Genomic DNA, 17302 nt, shown 5'->3' with positions numbered 1-17302 from the left:
CCGCGGAAGGACTTATGGAGCGGGTGAAGGCCATCTCCCGACGGATACGACTTTCGTCTGAGGACACCCCTAGGGGTTCCAACCTTGACTCAGGCCGTCATAATTTTGATCTTCGTTTGAATTGGACGGGGGGTCGATTGGAGGCCCCGGTGCGATCGCCCGGGCGTCAGAAACAAAGCTAATAGTGTTTGCAGACTGAGAACGGTTTGTTTATCCAAGTGATAATTTACTAATGGAGTTAATATACTGTGAAATTGTTAATAATTCACTTGTGTAGATAATTAAATTGTAATAAGGTCATGAACATACAATACTAGTACTTTTACGTGTGACTTTGTTCCCATGAGCGTCAAATATTGATTAATTGGGATAAATCAAATCAAAAATAGTTTATTCATGTAGGATATTTTACCCGTTTATGAACAATTTTAATATACAGATTCAATTGAGAAGAACGGACAAGAAAATCAACTGTATTATTATCACTTTAAAATTCAAATCATATATGCAGTTACTAATATTTTACATTAGATGTTACGGTCTTGATAGTACATATTATCTTATATATAAAATACTCGTGTCACAATATTAGTTAACAAACTCCTCCGAAATGGCTTGACCGATTTTTATGAAATTTTATATGCATATTCAGTAGGTCTGACAATCGGTTACTATCTATTTTTCATGTCCCTGAGTGATAAGGGTTGTCCACCCCTAACATATTTTATTTTTTATTTTTGGTTATATGTGGTTAGTAATGTGGACTCTCGACCCCATTGCTTGCAATGTACCATGTCAGGTTGACCTCCACGCGGTTCCCCCTGGAAACCGTCGTGATAAATTCATCTGGAATTTATCACGATGGTTTCCAGGCTGACTGACCTGACCTCATGCCCATCTTATCATCCTCCACTGGTGCTCCACCAGCGTATACCATATAAAAAAAAACTTAACTGTATACTTAACATTACGCACCTGTTACTATTTACTTTAAATTTCACGGAATTTAAATACAATGATATGAATTTTATTTCTGTTATTTAAATTGGCTGGTGTGATACAAGACGAGGTGGCCGAGAGGTTAAGGCGTTGGACTGCTAATCCAATGTGCTCTGCACGCGTGGGTTCGAATCCCATCCTCGTCGGTATGTTTTGTATCAATTAATAATATAATTTAACTAATTAATTAAATTCTTCGAATACCTTTCAAGACACGGAAAGATATTCGAGGAATTTTATTATACACTGCGTTTGTGAGCACTAATCTCAGAAACTGCTTAACCGATATGGATGCGGTTTTCACCAATTTATTACGGTAAGTTTAATCTCAAACTTTGTTCTTATTTTATTGCAATCATTTGACAAGCAAAAAAACTTATAAGTTACAAATGTGAAAACTCCTCAAATCAAAGACCCTATTAGACAGAACACCGACATGGCATATGGAACCATATGCCAAGAATAAATAAATAAAAAAAGAATAAATACATAAAATAAATAAAATAAAATATAAAATGACATACATCTAAATACATTACAATGGCCCACCATGCCTGAATGCAAGTGGGGCAGAATAGTGCGGTTCTGCCACAAACACTGCTTTATCGAGTAGAAACGAATCATCTTCCAGGCGCTTTTTTTTTAATTAAGGGGTTTGAGGTTCTTGCTAAGTTCTTAATCAAATTCAAATTCAAATTCAAAATATCTTTATTCTTGTAGATCTATTACAGACTCTTATGATATGTCAAATCTACCGTCAGTTCGGAATGATTTCGAGATGAGAAGAACTGACAAGAAACTTAGGTCGCATTTTTTTTAAATAAATGTTGTACATATTTACAAAAATACAGATTCATTTAAATTCAAATTTGGAAGAATAGAGTGACCACCAGTATAAGCACCAGTATGACGAATGAGCCAGCCATCACTGCACTCAACCATATTAGAGGGAGCACATCGACCCGGCCCACCACGCCGCCCCAAGTTTGAACTTTATAGTGAGCATGACTGTTTCAAGTTACTCCACTACGTCATTTATACTATTTAGACCTGTAGCACTGCGACCTGAATAGTTCTATTGTGCTCGCCTCTTTTTTAGAGTCCGCCTAGGCCCGCCAAGGACCAGAATTAAAGTGTATTAGCGATGGTTTTTATCTTCTCAGGATAGAGTGCAAATTTTCCAAAGGAGGATATTTCGTTTATCCATGAGTGGGCTACAACTACAAAGCATGTGTAGGGTTTCCTCTTCAATTTGGCAAAATCTCCATCTTTGTTAAGCACAGGCACTCCTTAATACTAATAAGAAAACAAATGTACTCACAATAGAGAAAAAGTAGATGATGAGGCACCCAAAGTAGTTAACTTCAGGAGTCTGCCAGTGCGACACGATGGCCGCTTGTTGCGCGGTCAGCTCGTCGCCCCACGTGAAGTTCGCGAACAGCGACAGCACCTGTCATCATCACACCAACATCATTAGCACCATCACCACCATCATTATCACCATCACCACCATCATTATCACCATCACCACCATCATTATCATCCATAATGTTATCACTATACCAGCTGACCAGGGAAACTTTATCTGCGACATGTTTTCCCCTATTTTGTAACATTTTTCATTGATGACCCAGTCCTATTGGTCGTTGAAGTTATATATAAATGTATTTTTGGCGCCTGAAATGTATTTTTTCTTTTAAATCTGTTTAGGATTTTTGTATACAAAATATGACGACGAAATGAAATGAAATTTTATTGCATAAAATGTAGTACATTGGATGTGGTATTTTGAATATTATTATATTGTTCGCACATTTAGTAATGTCTGACATGCAACAGACAATTGTCAATTAAAATATTGTCATTATACATTACTCATTATTACATACATATATTATTATAATTTATTTATTTATTAATATTAGTCACTTTTTCACCATTTGTGAAAGATATTTGTTTATATTATAAAAGCAGTTAGATAACAACCAATTATACAATTCTTTTTTTAATTTGCTTTTATTTAATTGTTTTAACTCCTTTGGCAACTTGTTAAATATTGTTATGGCCATTGGATAACAATTAGAGCTTACGATAATCCCATCGTACCTAAATTAAATAACAAAAATACAGCTTAAATTATTATGATACCAGCCAGAACAATACGTAGGCTGCATCTGAAGCTGACTCTATCAATATTTATTTATTTATTTAATTTAAACGACACAATATAATATATAGTACACTACATTTGGCGGACCTAACAGCATGCGGCATTTTCTACCAGGCAACCATAAGTGGTGCAGAGAATAATTGTTGGCGGTGCAAAATGATAAACGTAAACAAAATGCAACAAAATATAAACAGAACAAAAATATATATACAATATATATATATATATATATTAAGAGATACAATAATATATAACATAAATATATACAATATTCTAAGCAATGCACCCAAGTCTATTTAACTTGAACGCAACGCGAGTACCTTTCTATCATAGAGAGTGTATTAAGTAATTGGGTACCTGTCCTTGATTGCCAAGGTCTGCAGCCATGTACTTCCCGATGCCTGGTGGAAACAGGATGGACATCACTGCCAACGTCATGAAACCAGGGTAGATGAACCGGCTGAGAAATTTTTTTTTATTATTATTTGAACCAGTGTACTAAAGATGAGGTAAGCTTAGCTTAGTTTAGACCGCATCATCACTTAACATTAGGTGAGATTGCGTACAAACGCGGTCAAATTTATAAATTAAAAAAAGCTAGATACCTAATTAAATCAAAACCGGTTTAGTTTTTTTCTTAAAATTCTAAAATAATCTGTATATTTTTTTCTTAATTTGTCAAAGACTAGATTAATCTTAATATAATAATATTATAAATGCGAAAGTTTGTAAGTATGGATGTTTGTTACTCTTTCACGCAAAAACAGGCTATATATTGAAATTTAACGCGGGTGAAACCGGGGGCACGCCTAGTATATTTATGTATTATTGAAAAATTATATAAAAATAAAGTTACTCACTTCTTCTGCAGGAAGTTGCTTAGGGTCTTGGTATTCCTCATGAACAGCACGTACTGGCGATGTAACCACACCCAGATGGCAGCCATGAACCCGCACACTATACTGGAAATATTACAACACATCATTGTCCCTTACGATCGATCCCCCGTCCAATTCAAACGGGGATCGAAATTACGACGGCCTGTGCCGAGGTTCGAACCCCTAGCGATGCCCTCAGACTAATGTCTCAAACGGGGATCGAAATTAAGATGGCCTGTGGCGAGGTTCGAACTCCTAGCCGTGCCTTCAGACTCAAGTCTCAATCGGGGATCGAAAGACGGCCCGTGCCGAGGTTCGAACCCCTAGCGGTGCCTTCAGACTCAAGTCTCAAACGGGGATCGAAAGACGGCCTGTGCCGAGGTTCGAACCCCTAGCGGTGCCCTCAGACTAATGTCTCAAACGGGGATCGAAATTACGACGGCCTGTGCCTAGGTTCGAACCCCTAGCGGTGCTTTCAGACTCAAGTCTCAAACGGGGATCGAAAGACGGCCTGTACCGAGGTTCGAACCCCTAGCGGTGCCCTCAGACTAATGTCTCAAACGAGGATCGAAATTAAGACGGCCTGTGCCGAGGTTCGAACCCCTAGCGGTGCCCTCAGACTAATGTCTCAAACGGAGATCGAAATTACGACAGCGTGTGCCGAGGTTCGAACCCCTAGTGGTGCCCTCAGAGTAAAGTCGTATCCGTCAGGCGAGAGTTGGCCTTCCGCCGCTCCATAAGCCCTTCTTTTGGTTTGGAGTGCCATCTGCACTCGTCCTCTATCGAAGCTGTAAAGACCAGCTGCGAAAATGTCCACAAGTAAAATTCATTTCTACCTATACTGAGCCCCTGTACCTTCAGTAATACACTGCTTTATTCCGATTGTCATGGGATCCATTCCTCGCACGGTGCAAATATTTGTATTCATGAGTATGATTGTTTGTATCGGTCTGGGTGTTTTCTATGTATATTATGTAGATATTTAAAAAATTTATGTCACTTGTCTAGTACTCCCACAAGCTCTGCTTGCCGTGGGACTAGATGGCGCTGTGTTAATTGTCCAGGGTTATTTATTTAATAAAAAAAAATATAATCAAGTTATTACTTACCCTAGGAGGACGAATACTGCAAACTCTTGGGGGTCGAAGGGGAAGTCTTGGGGCAAACTGGTGGGGAACAATGGCTTAACAGTGGGGGTAGCACCTGACCATACTGACAGTAAACGGAACATCTGCAAAATATTTAATTCCACATTAGAAGGTAGTAAGAAATATATGAAACCGGCCGGGAAAAGGTGGCTATAACGATGGTCTCGTGTTTGATTCCTCGCATAGCACAAACATTTGTATTCATGAGTATGATTGTTTGTATGTTTGTCTGTGTCGTTGTTGGTGTCTGGCTGTTTTCTATGTATATTGTATTTACAAAAAATGAATTTTATATAAATACTGGCTAACCCCGCGAACTCCTTTCCGCTTCAAAATTAAATATGTAAAGGTTTTTTGAAGTTTAGTTACTATATACAATAAATTTTTGAACGCACCCTGTTTGACAGGTATCAGCAGTATGTATGCGAAAATAAAAGTGTTGTTTTTACTATTTTACATGCAATTTCTTAATATTTTATCACTGTTTAAATCTTCAATGGACTTCCACGAATATTTCAAGACTAAAATCAGCCAAATCGGTTCAGCCATTCTCGAGTCTTAGCGAGACTAACGAACAGCAATTTATTTTTATATATATAGTTTTAGAAAAGAGCAACACACAAGTTTCTTGCTCATTCTTCTTGTGATGAATCTGCATTCCGAATGAGTGGTAGAATCAAAATATGACTATTCAAAAGTGCTTGTAATGAGTTTATTTGAATAAAGATTATTTCTATTTCTATTTCTATTTCTATTTGTATCAGTTGTTTAGTACCCATAATACAAGCTCTGTGTAGCTTGGGACTAGATGGCGCTGTGTGATTTTTCCAGGGCAATTATAATCATCAAATGAAAACTCTGTAATGTTCCTTTCACATATATACAATTACATAAACATAATTACTGTAGTGAATCGGTGGACTGTATGGGTGTCTAAATGATGAAAACCTGTACTTTATGATATAACTAGCATTTGCCCGCGGTTTCGCTCGCGTTAATTTATCCCCTTAGGGGTGTAATTTATCAAAATCCTTTCTTAGGGGATGCCTCCATCATAGTAGCTTTATGCATGCAAAGTCTCAGCCCGATCGGTTTAAAATTGATAAAGTTTCATACAAACTTTCATCCCCTATTTTATCCCCTTGGCGGAAGAATTAATCAAAATCCTTTCTTAGCGGATGCCTACGTCATAACATCTACCTGCATGCTAAATTTCAGCCCGATCCGTCCAGTGGTTTGGGCTGTGCGTTGATAGATCACTATGTCAGTCACCTTTGAGTTATATATATTTAGATATATTGAAATACAGTTGCGAACTATCTACGAGACCATTAAAGAATAATTGAAATATATAAAAAAAATGTCATATAAAAAGAACGGTTCTAAAAATATAAAAATTTAACAATAATAATGATTACAATAAGCAAGACATGGAGGTAACAACGGGCGGCCTTATCGCAAAATAGCGATCTCTTCCACGACCTTCCGGTGAAAATATTATATTCCTTTCCATCCATAGAATAACGGTACAAAACGTAACGCTATGCACCTCTGGTTCCTTCATTTATATTAATAGTATAAACGCAAAAATGATTGTCTATTTGTTGTCACTTCACAACTAAATGTCTGTACAGATCTCAATGAAATTCCGTCAGAAGATAGGTTGCATTACCAGTTAGGTACAGAGGTTATATATGGTCTAAAAAAGTTCATACTTACAATAGCACTGCAGCATGCCGCGAAGAATCCACGCCAGTAATTTCGTACCGCGAAATATGTCGTAGTTACTTCGATTGAAAACAAAACGCCTGGAAAAATATTAAACGCAATTAATAACTTGTGAATAAATTAGTTTTGAAAATAATTCGGTAATATCTATACTAATACTAGCTGTGACCACGGTTCCACCAGTGTGAATTATATCCTATATTTATAGCCAATATGTTATTCTGATGTATGAAATATATTTATTTATTCTTTTGCACACAAAAATGTATACATGGCGGACTTAATGCCTGATGGCATTCTCTACCAGTCAACCGTCGCGTTGATCAGAGATAATAAGGCGGTGCATATATTACTGTAAAGATTCATCAAAATCAGTAGTTTTTGCGTGAAAGAGTAGCAAACATCCATCCATACTCACAAACTTTATAGTTGACTAGCTCACAAACTTTATTTTTCTAAAATAAAAGTACCCTAAGCTTTTTTTGGTAGGTTTTACCCGGGACTTTTTTTGGCAGGCAGCCAAAAAAAGTCCCATCAAAATCGGTCGAACCATATCAGAGATTAGCCGGAACAAACAGACCGACAGACAAAATTGTAAAAAATGTTATTTTGGTGTATGTACCGTATTTTTATTCATATGCATATAGTAAAAAACTGTTATTTCAATATTACAAACAGACACTCCAATTTTATTTATATGTATAGATAATATTAATAAGATTATGAAGAGGTTGTTCGAGTCAATGTGGTTTTATATCTGCACCACTAGATGGCGCTGTATTATTTCATACATTTTTCTACTACGCGGTGTTAAGTTATTTTTGTTAGAGTATATAGGGATGTAATTTTTATTACGCCGACCTAAGCCAAGGTTCGACCCCCTTGCGATGCCCTCAGACTAAGGTCTCAGACGGGGTTCGAAATTACGACGGCCTGTGGCAAGGTTCGAACCCTTAGCGGTGCTCTCAGACTAAAGTCGTATCCGTCAGGCGGGAGTTGGTCTTCAGCCGCTCCATAATTCCTTGGGTTGGTGCAATCTGCACTCGCCTCCTATCGTCTGGTGAAGCCGTAAAGGCCAGCTGCAGCCAACAGCATCCGGAATGGAAAATTGTGTATCCGCTTGGATGAACATAATATATAGAGCTGTAACTTTCATTTAGTACAAATCGCTCCTGATGTCCTGACCGTCGATTTTATATAGAGGTAAAGTTTCTACGTTTGTTTGTTCGGGGTAATATCCGCTTTTAAAAAGTCTTTCACCGTTATAATACCCCGAATACTATAGGTTATATAACATCACGCTACGACCAATAGGAGCAGTAATAAAAAAAATACAAAATATATCCATTTTGAGAACCTCCGCTGCCAGTAATGCGTGAACGGTTAAAGTTACCCAAAAAATATGTATGACGAATTGTTTTAAGATGAATCTCAAATATTGGGCCCGTGCAAAGTCGCGGCGGGTTGCTAGTAATAGACTAATACGAACAGACGGCGGCGTGGACTTACACTACGTAAAGATTGTCATATATATAGAGAATATAATTGCATTTAATAATGTCTAGTAAGACAAATCCAATTGTGTACTAAGCACTGCCGTGTCTAAACTGTGTTACTCCACCTTACATTTTCCTATTGTCATTTAGTATATAAATATAAGATCAATTATAAGATCAATATTTGTATGTACATATTGTCAGTCTATTACATTGACGACCTCGGTGGTCTAGCGGTCTAGCATACCGCTTTACGACCGATGGTCGCGGGTTCGATTCCTCGCACGGCACAAACATTTGTATTCATGAGTATGATTGTTTGTATCGGTCTGGGTATTTTCTATATATAATATGTATGTATTTACGAAAAAAAAAATATATATCTATGTATTTGTATCAGTTGTCTAGGACCCATAACACAAGCTTTAGCTAGCTTAACTTGGGTCTAGATGGCGCTGTGTGAATTGTCCTGAGATTATTATTATTATATTATTATTATTATTATCATCAGTAATATACATCGTCTCAACGGACAACCTCGTATATATAAATGCTACAGCTGAATGAGAACATACCTCCAACTGGTGCGGCGAAACAGGAGGCCACACCTACTGCGCAGGCGGCTGCCAGCATCTCGCTGGTGCGGGACTCGTTCGTGTAGATCCCTTGGAAGGTGGTCACCAGCTTGGACAGTAGCGCTGCCACCATCGAAGCTATATGTACGGACGGGCCCTGAGAAAGTTAAATATTCGTATATATATATATATACATATATTCAATTCAAGCTCTACTTAGCTTGTGACAAGATGATGCAGTGTGAATTGTCCTGAGTTTTTATAAATGTACTAGTTGTACGCGCGACTTCGTCCGCGTGGAATTTTACAACATTACTATATTTTTCTAAAAGTTTTTTTTTCTAAAATAAAAATAGCCTAAGTTAATCCTTATTACATCAGCTACCTGCTAATAAAAGTCCCGTCAAAATCGATCTAGCTCCGCTATAGAGATTAGCGGGAACAGACAGACAGACAGACAGACAAAAATTATAAAACATGTTATTTTGCTACCGTACCGTATGTACCGTGTTTATATTCACATGCATGTAGTAAAAAACGGTTATTTTAATATTACAAACAGACACTCCAATTCTATTTATATGTATACATAAAATGTTACACGGGATATCTCCGGGACTCTACATTACGATACTGTAGATCTGTAGTACAGGTTTCTATCGAGTTTATAATAACTATTGATTTACTTACTATAACGTGTAAATATAAATTATATTGTAAGAAGTAAGTAATTATATTGTAAGGAGAAGTTTACCACTTACTACATACAATATAATTTATACGTATAATTAGTAAAAATCACGAGATCTTACCACGTTTTATATTTACTTGCTGAGTTCCCGATATTTCGGCAGTGTTTCAACCACCATGATCACGGGTGAACAGATTTTACAGTTTTACAGCAAATAAATATAAAACGTGGTAAGATCCCGTGATGTTTACTAATTATACGTATAAATTATGACCGCGTCAAATTTAAAATAGTATATAATATAATTTATATTTAGAAAAATCAAAGATTATTTTTTATATTGAGATTATTCTTACCTCTTTCCCTAATGGCAGCCCTGACCCAAGCGTGGCTGTGAGCCCCACTATTTTGGATATGAGTGCCCTAAACGTGAGATATTCTTTCAGATGCACTCCCCTCAATATCGTCTTCATTTCTGGAATACCCGACCCTGGAATTTCATATATAAATATATTATTTTTGAATAGAATTGAATAGAAAATCATTTATACACATAAACTTAATTTAAGCATTTTTGAATAGTAATAATTTTTTTTTTAATCTACCGCTTATTCGGAAAGCATTCTCATCACAAGAATAAGCAAGAAACTTGTGTGTTGCTCTTTTAAACAATCCTTGTAAGTTCACATTTTACAATTCGTAACGTGTGAATACAAACTACCAACCAGTACAAATTTATTTAGGCTCAAATATAAAAACACAATAAGATTAAATCAGTCGTAGTGATAAGAGCAGACCAGTCCCTACAAGCAGCACTCGTTTACGAGTATAACGGATGAGCCAGCCATCACTGCACTCGACCATATTTTAGGGAGCCCAATGACTCGGCCCATCACGCCGCCACATGTCTGGACTTTCAGTGAGCATGACTACTGAATTGATAATGATGACTATTGAATCATGTCATTTCACTTTCTTTTAACATTTTTTAACTTAAACCGCGGGTTTGTAGTGCCATCTGCACTCGCCCCCTATCGTCCGGTGAAGCTGTAACGTTGGCCAGCTGCGACCAACAGTATTAGAGTATTCCGAAAAAAAAAAAAAATTGTAAAGTAGCTGACTGTCCTGAGCTGGTTAATGTAATAAATTTACAAGCTTTTGCCCTCGGCTTCGCTCGCGTTAATTTATCCCCTTAGGGGTAGCATCCTTTCTTAGGGGATAGTAGCTTTATGCATGGAAAGTCTCAGCCCGATAGGTTTAAAATTTCAAAAATTTCATACAAACTTCCCCTATTTTATCCCTTTGGGGGTAGAATTAATCAAAATCCTTTCTTAGCGGATGCCTACGTCATAACATCTACCTGCATGCTAAATTTCAGCCCGATCCGTCCGGTGGTTTGGGCTGTGCGTTTATAGATCACTATGTCAGTCTCCTTTGAGTTCTATATATTTAGATATTTATTGTAAATGAACTGACTTACCTATGCTCTGAGCCGCCACTATATGCACGAAGCCAGCGGCGAACAGTATGAGGCAGATGGGCAGCGACACCCACGCTACGTACTGGCTGAACGTCGATGTTGCTACGTCTTTGTACATCCACATGCGAGCTGCAATAATCAAGCACAATGTTGTAAAGCAACAGTCATATGCATTATGCACCTTATTACGAAAAAAATAAGGGTTACATGCCTGATGATGAAAAAACAAAGCCTATAGTTTGTTTTTTAATCCCGGAGACTAAATTGACAGGTGTAAATGTCATTTTCAAATAATGTTACCACCTATAGCGGAGTAGTGGTTTTTACTTTAAAACAGCAAAATATGTTAAATTGATGTTTATTTATGATATATGACACTATAAAAATGTAATTTGTTTTATTAAATAGACAGTTAGTCTTTATTTTAGTTAAAAATAAAAACTATTTTGATACAACAACCATATACTTATTAATATCTATACTTTATAAATTTTGTGTTAATGCATTTTATATAAACACTCACACGTTATTTCTGAATAACCTATAAAAATGGGTATATAATATTAATTTCCGATAGTGCTACAACCCTGTTTAAAAAATATAAAAACCTAGCATCATCGGAAACGTCAAATTTGTCTCCGGGATTACAAAACAGACTATAGTATAAATCCATTTTTACTATCGAAATTTGAAAAGAGTCAAGTTTCGAGCCCTTAATTGTTAAGAGGAGAATGGAGACTGTATGTGGACTGATGGGGGAGAAAAGGGATTGTTAGTAAATGTACCATGTCAGGTTGACTTTCAAGGGGTTCCCCCTGGAAAGCATCGTTATAAATTTTTAGTGAATTTGTCACGATGGGCTAACTGACTTGACCTCATGCTCATGTTATCATCCTCCACTGGCGCCCCGCCTGTGTAAACCGTTAGAACAGGCTGGTGCTCCATTCCATCATAATACAAAAAAAAATGTGGAGTCATGTCAGGTTGACCTCCACGCGGACCCCCGTGGAAACGATCGTGATTCTCAGGGAGCAGCATTCCATCATAATTATTTGAATATGTATATTGCATAAATAAATCGAACGTTAAGTCAATCGGTATTTTTAATCTATACTTGAGAATGCAAATTATGTCTCGGAACAAACAAAAAAAACCAATTACACTATTTACCTGTCGCTGTCCTTCGTTGCGTGGAACAAAAACTTCATTTTTAAATATATTTTAAATGTTAAGTTTTGTGAACTAATTGTATGCAACGAAACTTTAAGAATATCTCAGGACAACTCACTCTGCGCTATCTAGTCCCAAGCTATTTTGTACACACCTACTATATAGAGGTCGATACACCCAGACCGATAAAACAATAATACTTATGAATACAAATGTTTGGACCGTGCAAGAAATCGACCCCGCGATCTTTGGAAAAAAGCGAAAATTTTCGCAAGTAGCTTAATTTCGTAATGAAATTTCAGGGTGTCCTACCTCACTTTATCAATTTCTCTCATATAGTTCCCACTTTTTTTCATGGGGTGTTAATTATTAGTAATTCGGAAAAGAGAGTATTATTAGTAGAGTGGAACGTGAATATTTACAGCAAAATTGCGTTTGAAAGTATTGCTATCGCGCTTGGGTGAGGGGAAACGTAAACTCTCTGAATAGAGACAGAACTAATACTGGACAGTACCTACATCACAATTTTATTGTGTGGGCATACTCTGCCTAAATAATAATTTCTTCAATCGTCCTGTCTCTTTCACACAGGGTTCACGACATATTTATGAACCAGGAAGAAATATCATTCCAAATATATTTATTTTATATCATCAAATATTAACAACCGTGACCCGCAACTGGTATAAAATAGCAATATTTTAAATATTAAATGTCAGAATACTCTTAAAACCAGATTAGATTTACGACGTCATCTCATGTCGCGATTTATGGAGCATTGGAAACATAAATATACGGTTTGGAATGTGGTAAAGAATGTCATAGCCACGTGACGCGCACAGCACCATGTACTCTGTAATTCCACTGCCTTATCTCATCCAAATCTCATCTTACGATGCAATCTTCTTGGCGATTGAAATAGGGGAAAGAATGTCATAGTCATGTGACGCCCGCAGCACCATGTACTCTGTAATTCCACTGCCTTGCCTCATCCAAAACTGATCTTACGATGCAATCTTCTTGGCGATTGAAATAGGGGAAAGAATGTCATAGTCATGTGACGCCCGCAGCACCATGTACTCTGTAATTCCACTGCCTTGCCTCATCCAAAATTGATCTTACGATGCAATCTTCTTGGCGATTGAAATAGGGGAAAGAATGTCATAGTCATGTGACGCCCGCAGCACCATGTACTCTGTAATTCCACTGCCTTGCCTCATCCAAAACTGATCTTACGATGCAATTTTCTTGGCGATTGAAATAGGGGAAAGAATGTCATAGTCATGTGACGCGCACAGCACCATATACTCTGTAATTCCACTGTCTTGTCTCATACAAAACTCATCTTATAATGCAATCTTCTTATGAACAGGGACAATAAACAAAACTACTGAATAGATATTAAAGAAACTTTACAATGATTATATGTAGCTTTTACATCAGAATAACACATCGGCTATAAATTTCACGCGGGTGAAATTTCGAAGGCTTAACTAGTTGATAATATTACTCATATAATTAATGTTAATTCAATATCACTTACCATTGTTACAGATGCCTATCCCCCTGTCCATGGCGTAGTTGATGCAAGCCATGATGATGCCCAGTAACGCCAGGAAGATCCAGTCCTCGCCGAGCCGCGCAAATGTGTGCCTCCAGACATACCCTGTCACACACTTCACATCATTGTTCATTTACTTCATAATTATAACCCTGGACAATACACATAACTCTATCTAGTCCCAAGCTAAGCACAGCTTGTCCATGGATAGCCCTGGACAGTCCATATAACTCCATCTAGTCCCAAGCCAAGCAAAGCTTGTCTTATGGATAGCCCTGGACAGTCCATATAACTCCATCTAGTCCCAAGCCAAGCAGAGCTTGTCTTATGGATAGCCCTGGATAGTCCATATGACTCCATCTAGTCCCAAGCCAAGCAGAGTTTGTCTTATGGATGGCCCTGGACAGTCCATATGACTCCATCTAGTCCCAAGCCAAGCAGAGTTTGTCTTATGAATAGCCCTGGACAGTCCACATGACTCCATCTAGTCCCAAGCCAAGCAGAGCTTGTCTTATGGATAGCCCTGGACAGTTCATATAACGCCATCTAGTCCCAAGCTAAGCATAGCTTGTCCTATGGGTACTAGACAGTTGTTAGAAATACATAAATTTATATTTTTTTGTAAATACATACATAATAGACATAGAAAACACCCAGACAAATACAAACAATCATACTAATGAATGTCAATATTTGCATTGTGCAAATAATCGAATCCGCTAGACTACCGAGGCCGTCGATATTTATTGATTAAACTTATTGCTCGGCACCTATGACCAATCCCCGGTCAATCAAATGTAGACCAAAATTACAGAATACCAAAAAAATACGACGGCCTGAAGAGAGCTTCGAACCCCCTGTTATGCATTCAGGCTAAAATCGTATCAGTCAGTTAAGAGTTTTAAAATTTAACCGCTCCGTCTTTCCGCAGGTCTGTAGTTCCCGTTGCTTATTGTCATTTAATCCTTTTAGGCTTTTTCCAATGGTGATCAAATACCGACTATTACCGAGTCTACACCATATTGGGACCCGTGTATTGCCTCTGAACAAGGCATCATCAAGCATTTAATAGAGTTCGGACATAGCTTGGGAACCTAGTGCCGATTAACTGTTTAGTTTAGACCAAACTAACAAAATGATATAAATCCATAAAGTACCTCTGCTAAATAGCACGTAATTTGATCTACATCCACTGAATATTCATAACATCCATCAAGATGTCAAACTGTTCATACCTTAAAACTGATTAAAATGTTTGTCCCTAATGTAATATTGAAACTTCTTGTGTAGTGCAATTGTTTTTCTAATAAACGATAAATTATTGAACACATTGTTGTCCCTATCTTACATAATGTCAAGGACCGTTGGTAGTGTTTCTAAATATGCGACCACCACTGTATCTACAAAGCGTTAGATTTCAATAGCCCCTTTGGTTGAGTGACTTACCTAGAACCTTAAAGAATTTCCCCCTAGGTCTATGCTTTCCGGTAGCTTCCAGCTCCTTTTGCCGGAGTTTGTCGTCTTTCCGTCTCTTCTTTCGAAGTCTTCGTAGCCTCCTAGCTTCTTCCCTGGCAGCTTCACTGAGGTCGCGTTGATAGCGACCATACATCTGGAAAGATTAATAATAACTTTATATAGATAATGTATTTGCTTGAACATTTACAGTATATTTCTTACAAGTGTTTAGATACAAATATTCGCTTCATATTCGAGACGCATGCAAATTACAATATTAATGACTTACAAATTAATAAGCAGAAGAATAAATGATTAAATGTTAAGTCAATTCTCGCAAACTCTATTTTTTTGCACTTGTAACTGTTTTAAGTTACAAGTAAAAAAATATTACTCTGCGAGCCAGCATCTACTTCTTATTTGCACTATCGCACCACTTTATGTGGGGGTCGACTCTCCAAAAATTAGTAGAGTCGACCCCCATATAGTGGCGTTAGGACAAGCTGTTCTGGGTTGTCGGATAGGGCATATTTTTCCATCGCGATGTGTTTTTTTGTAACTGAAAATAATACATGTTACGAAGGTGTGCTTATCTCTGAAAGAGTTCTTCCTTCCAATTTAACGTTGACTTAATGGTAGAGGGCGATGGTAGTATAGGGAGTCGGACAGACGGTATAAATTCGTATTTATTAATACTTATACTTAAGTATAGTAGATATAGTGAAGAAATTATGTATACTAAAATAACTTTACCTTTAAATAGTATCTCCTTTTGAACACTGTTTTAAACTATTTTTTGCTTGTTTACAATAGTGTATAATGATAATAATAACCCCGCATAATTCACACAGCGCCATCTAGTCCCAAGCTAAGCAGAGCTTGTGTTATGGGTGCTAGACAACTGATATAAATACATGGATACATTTTTTTTGTAAATAAATACATATTATACATAGAAAACACCCAGACCGATACAAACAATCATACTCATGAATACAAATGTTTGTACCGTTCGAGGAATCGAACCCACGGCTATCGGATAGTAAAGCGGTGTGCTCAACCACTAGACCACCGAGGCTGTCAATAAATAGTATAAGTATAGTAAAATATAGTGTAGAAATTTATACGAATCTTTGGCCTTTGAATTTGACGACCTCGGTGGTCTAGTGGTTTAGTACACCGCTTTACGTCCGATGGTCGCGGGTTCGATTCCTCGCACGGCACAAACATTTGTATTCATGAGTATGATTGTTTGTGTCGGTCTGGGTGTTTTCTATATATAATATGTATGTATTTACGAAAAAAATATCTATGTATTTGTATCAGTTGTCTAGTACCCATAACACAAGCTTTAGCTAGCTTAACTTGGGTCTAGATGGCGCTGTGTGAATTGTCTTGAGATTATTATTATTATTATACACTAAAATAATATATTATATATAACTATATGTTAAAACAGTAGTAGCAAATCTGCTGTGAGTAGTATAATACTCAAAGTCACAGACGCCATCCTCAACCACCACTGGTCGACGTCAAACCTAGCGTCGATGACGGCATCAGTCAATCGACCAGTGAGAAGCACCGCTCATCACGCGACACATATGAACACCAATGAAAAGGGTGGATACTCCACCCCTATGTAATTTAAAAAACGTTAAGTTGTTGCAATAAACGCTTCATGAGAAGAGGTCACAGTTTCATTTAAAAACACTCTTCCTTATCAAACAACAAATTAACACTATAGATACCTTCTTTATGTTTATATAGTATCGTATTTTGAATACTGTTTTAAACTGTTTTTTGCTTGTTTACAATTGTATATTATGGGATATTAACAATGACAATATTATTTAAGAGTCCCTTAGGGAAAATTCCGAAGACACTGGCAGCGTTTTGGCACTGGCCCTCTTTGAATGGCTAGACTAATTCTTTCTCCGTCCGACTAATTTAA

The 17302-nt window shown here is 37.2% G+C and overlaps 1 protein-coding gene and 1 non-coding gene across 2 annotated transcripts in view; one reads left to right on the top strand and one right to left on the bottom strand.

Annotated features, from left to right (window-relative positions):
- Positions 1–17302, bottom strand: part of LOC131842689 (chloride channel protein 2) — an 84427-nt gene that overhangs the window by 19601 nt on the left and 47524 nt on the right. The window contains exons 2-11 of the mRNA XM_059191266.1: positions 15343–15505; positions 13879–14001; positions 11166–11294; positions 10042–10175; positions 8995–9151; positions 6915–7003; positions 5157–5278; positions 4030–4131; positions 3527–3629; positions 2321–2449 (exon numbers count right to left, since the gene is read on the bottom strand). Coding sequence (XP_059047249.1) covers positions 2321–2449; positions 3527–3629; positions 4030–4131; positions 5157–5278; positions 6915–7003; positions 8995–9151; positions 10042–10175; positions 11166–11294; positions 13879–14001; positions 15343–15505 — 1251 coding nt within the window. The remainder of the gene's footprint in view (positions 1–2320; positions 2450–3526; positions 3630–4029; positions 4132–5156; positions 5279–6914; positions 7004–8994; positions 9152–10041; positions 10176–11165; positions 11295–13878; positions 14002–15342; positions 15506–17302) is intronic.
- Trnas-gcu (transfer RNA serine (anticodon GCU)) lies at positions 1064–1145 on the top strand. The gene has a single exon. It is a non-coding gene; the product is annotated as a tRNA-Ser (tRNA).

Source organism: Achroia grisella, unplaced genomic scaffold, assembly GCF_030625045.1.
Source record: "Achroia grisella isolate CSIRO2021 unplaced genomic scaffold, CSIRO_AGI_Agris_v1 utg241, whole genome shotgun sequence".
NCBI lineage: Eukaryota > Metazoa > Arthropoda > Insecta > Lepidoptera > Pyralidae > Achroia > Achroia grisella.
This window is presented reverse-complemented; position numbering and strand designations above follow the sequence as displayed.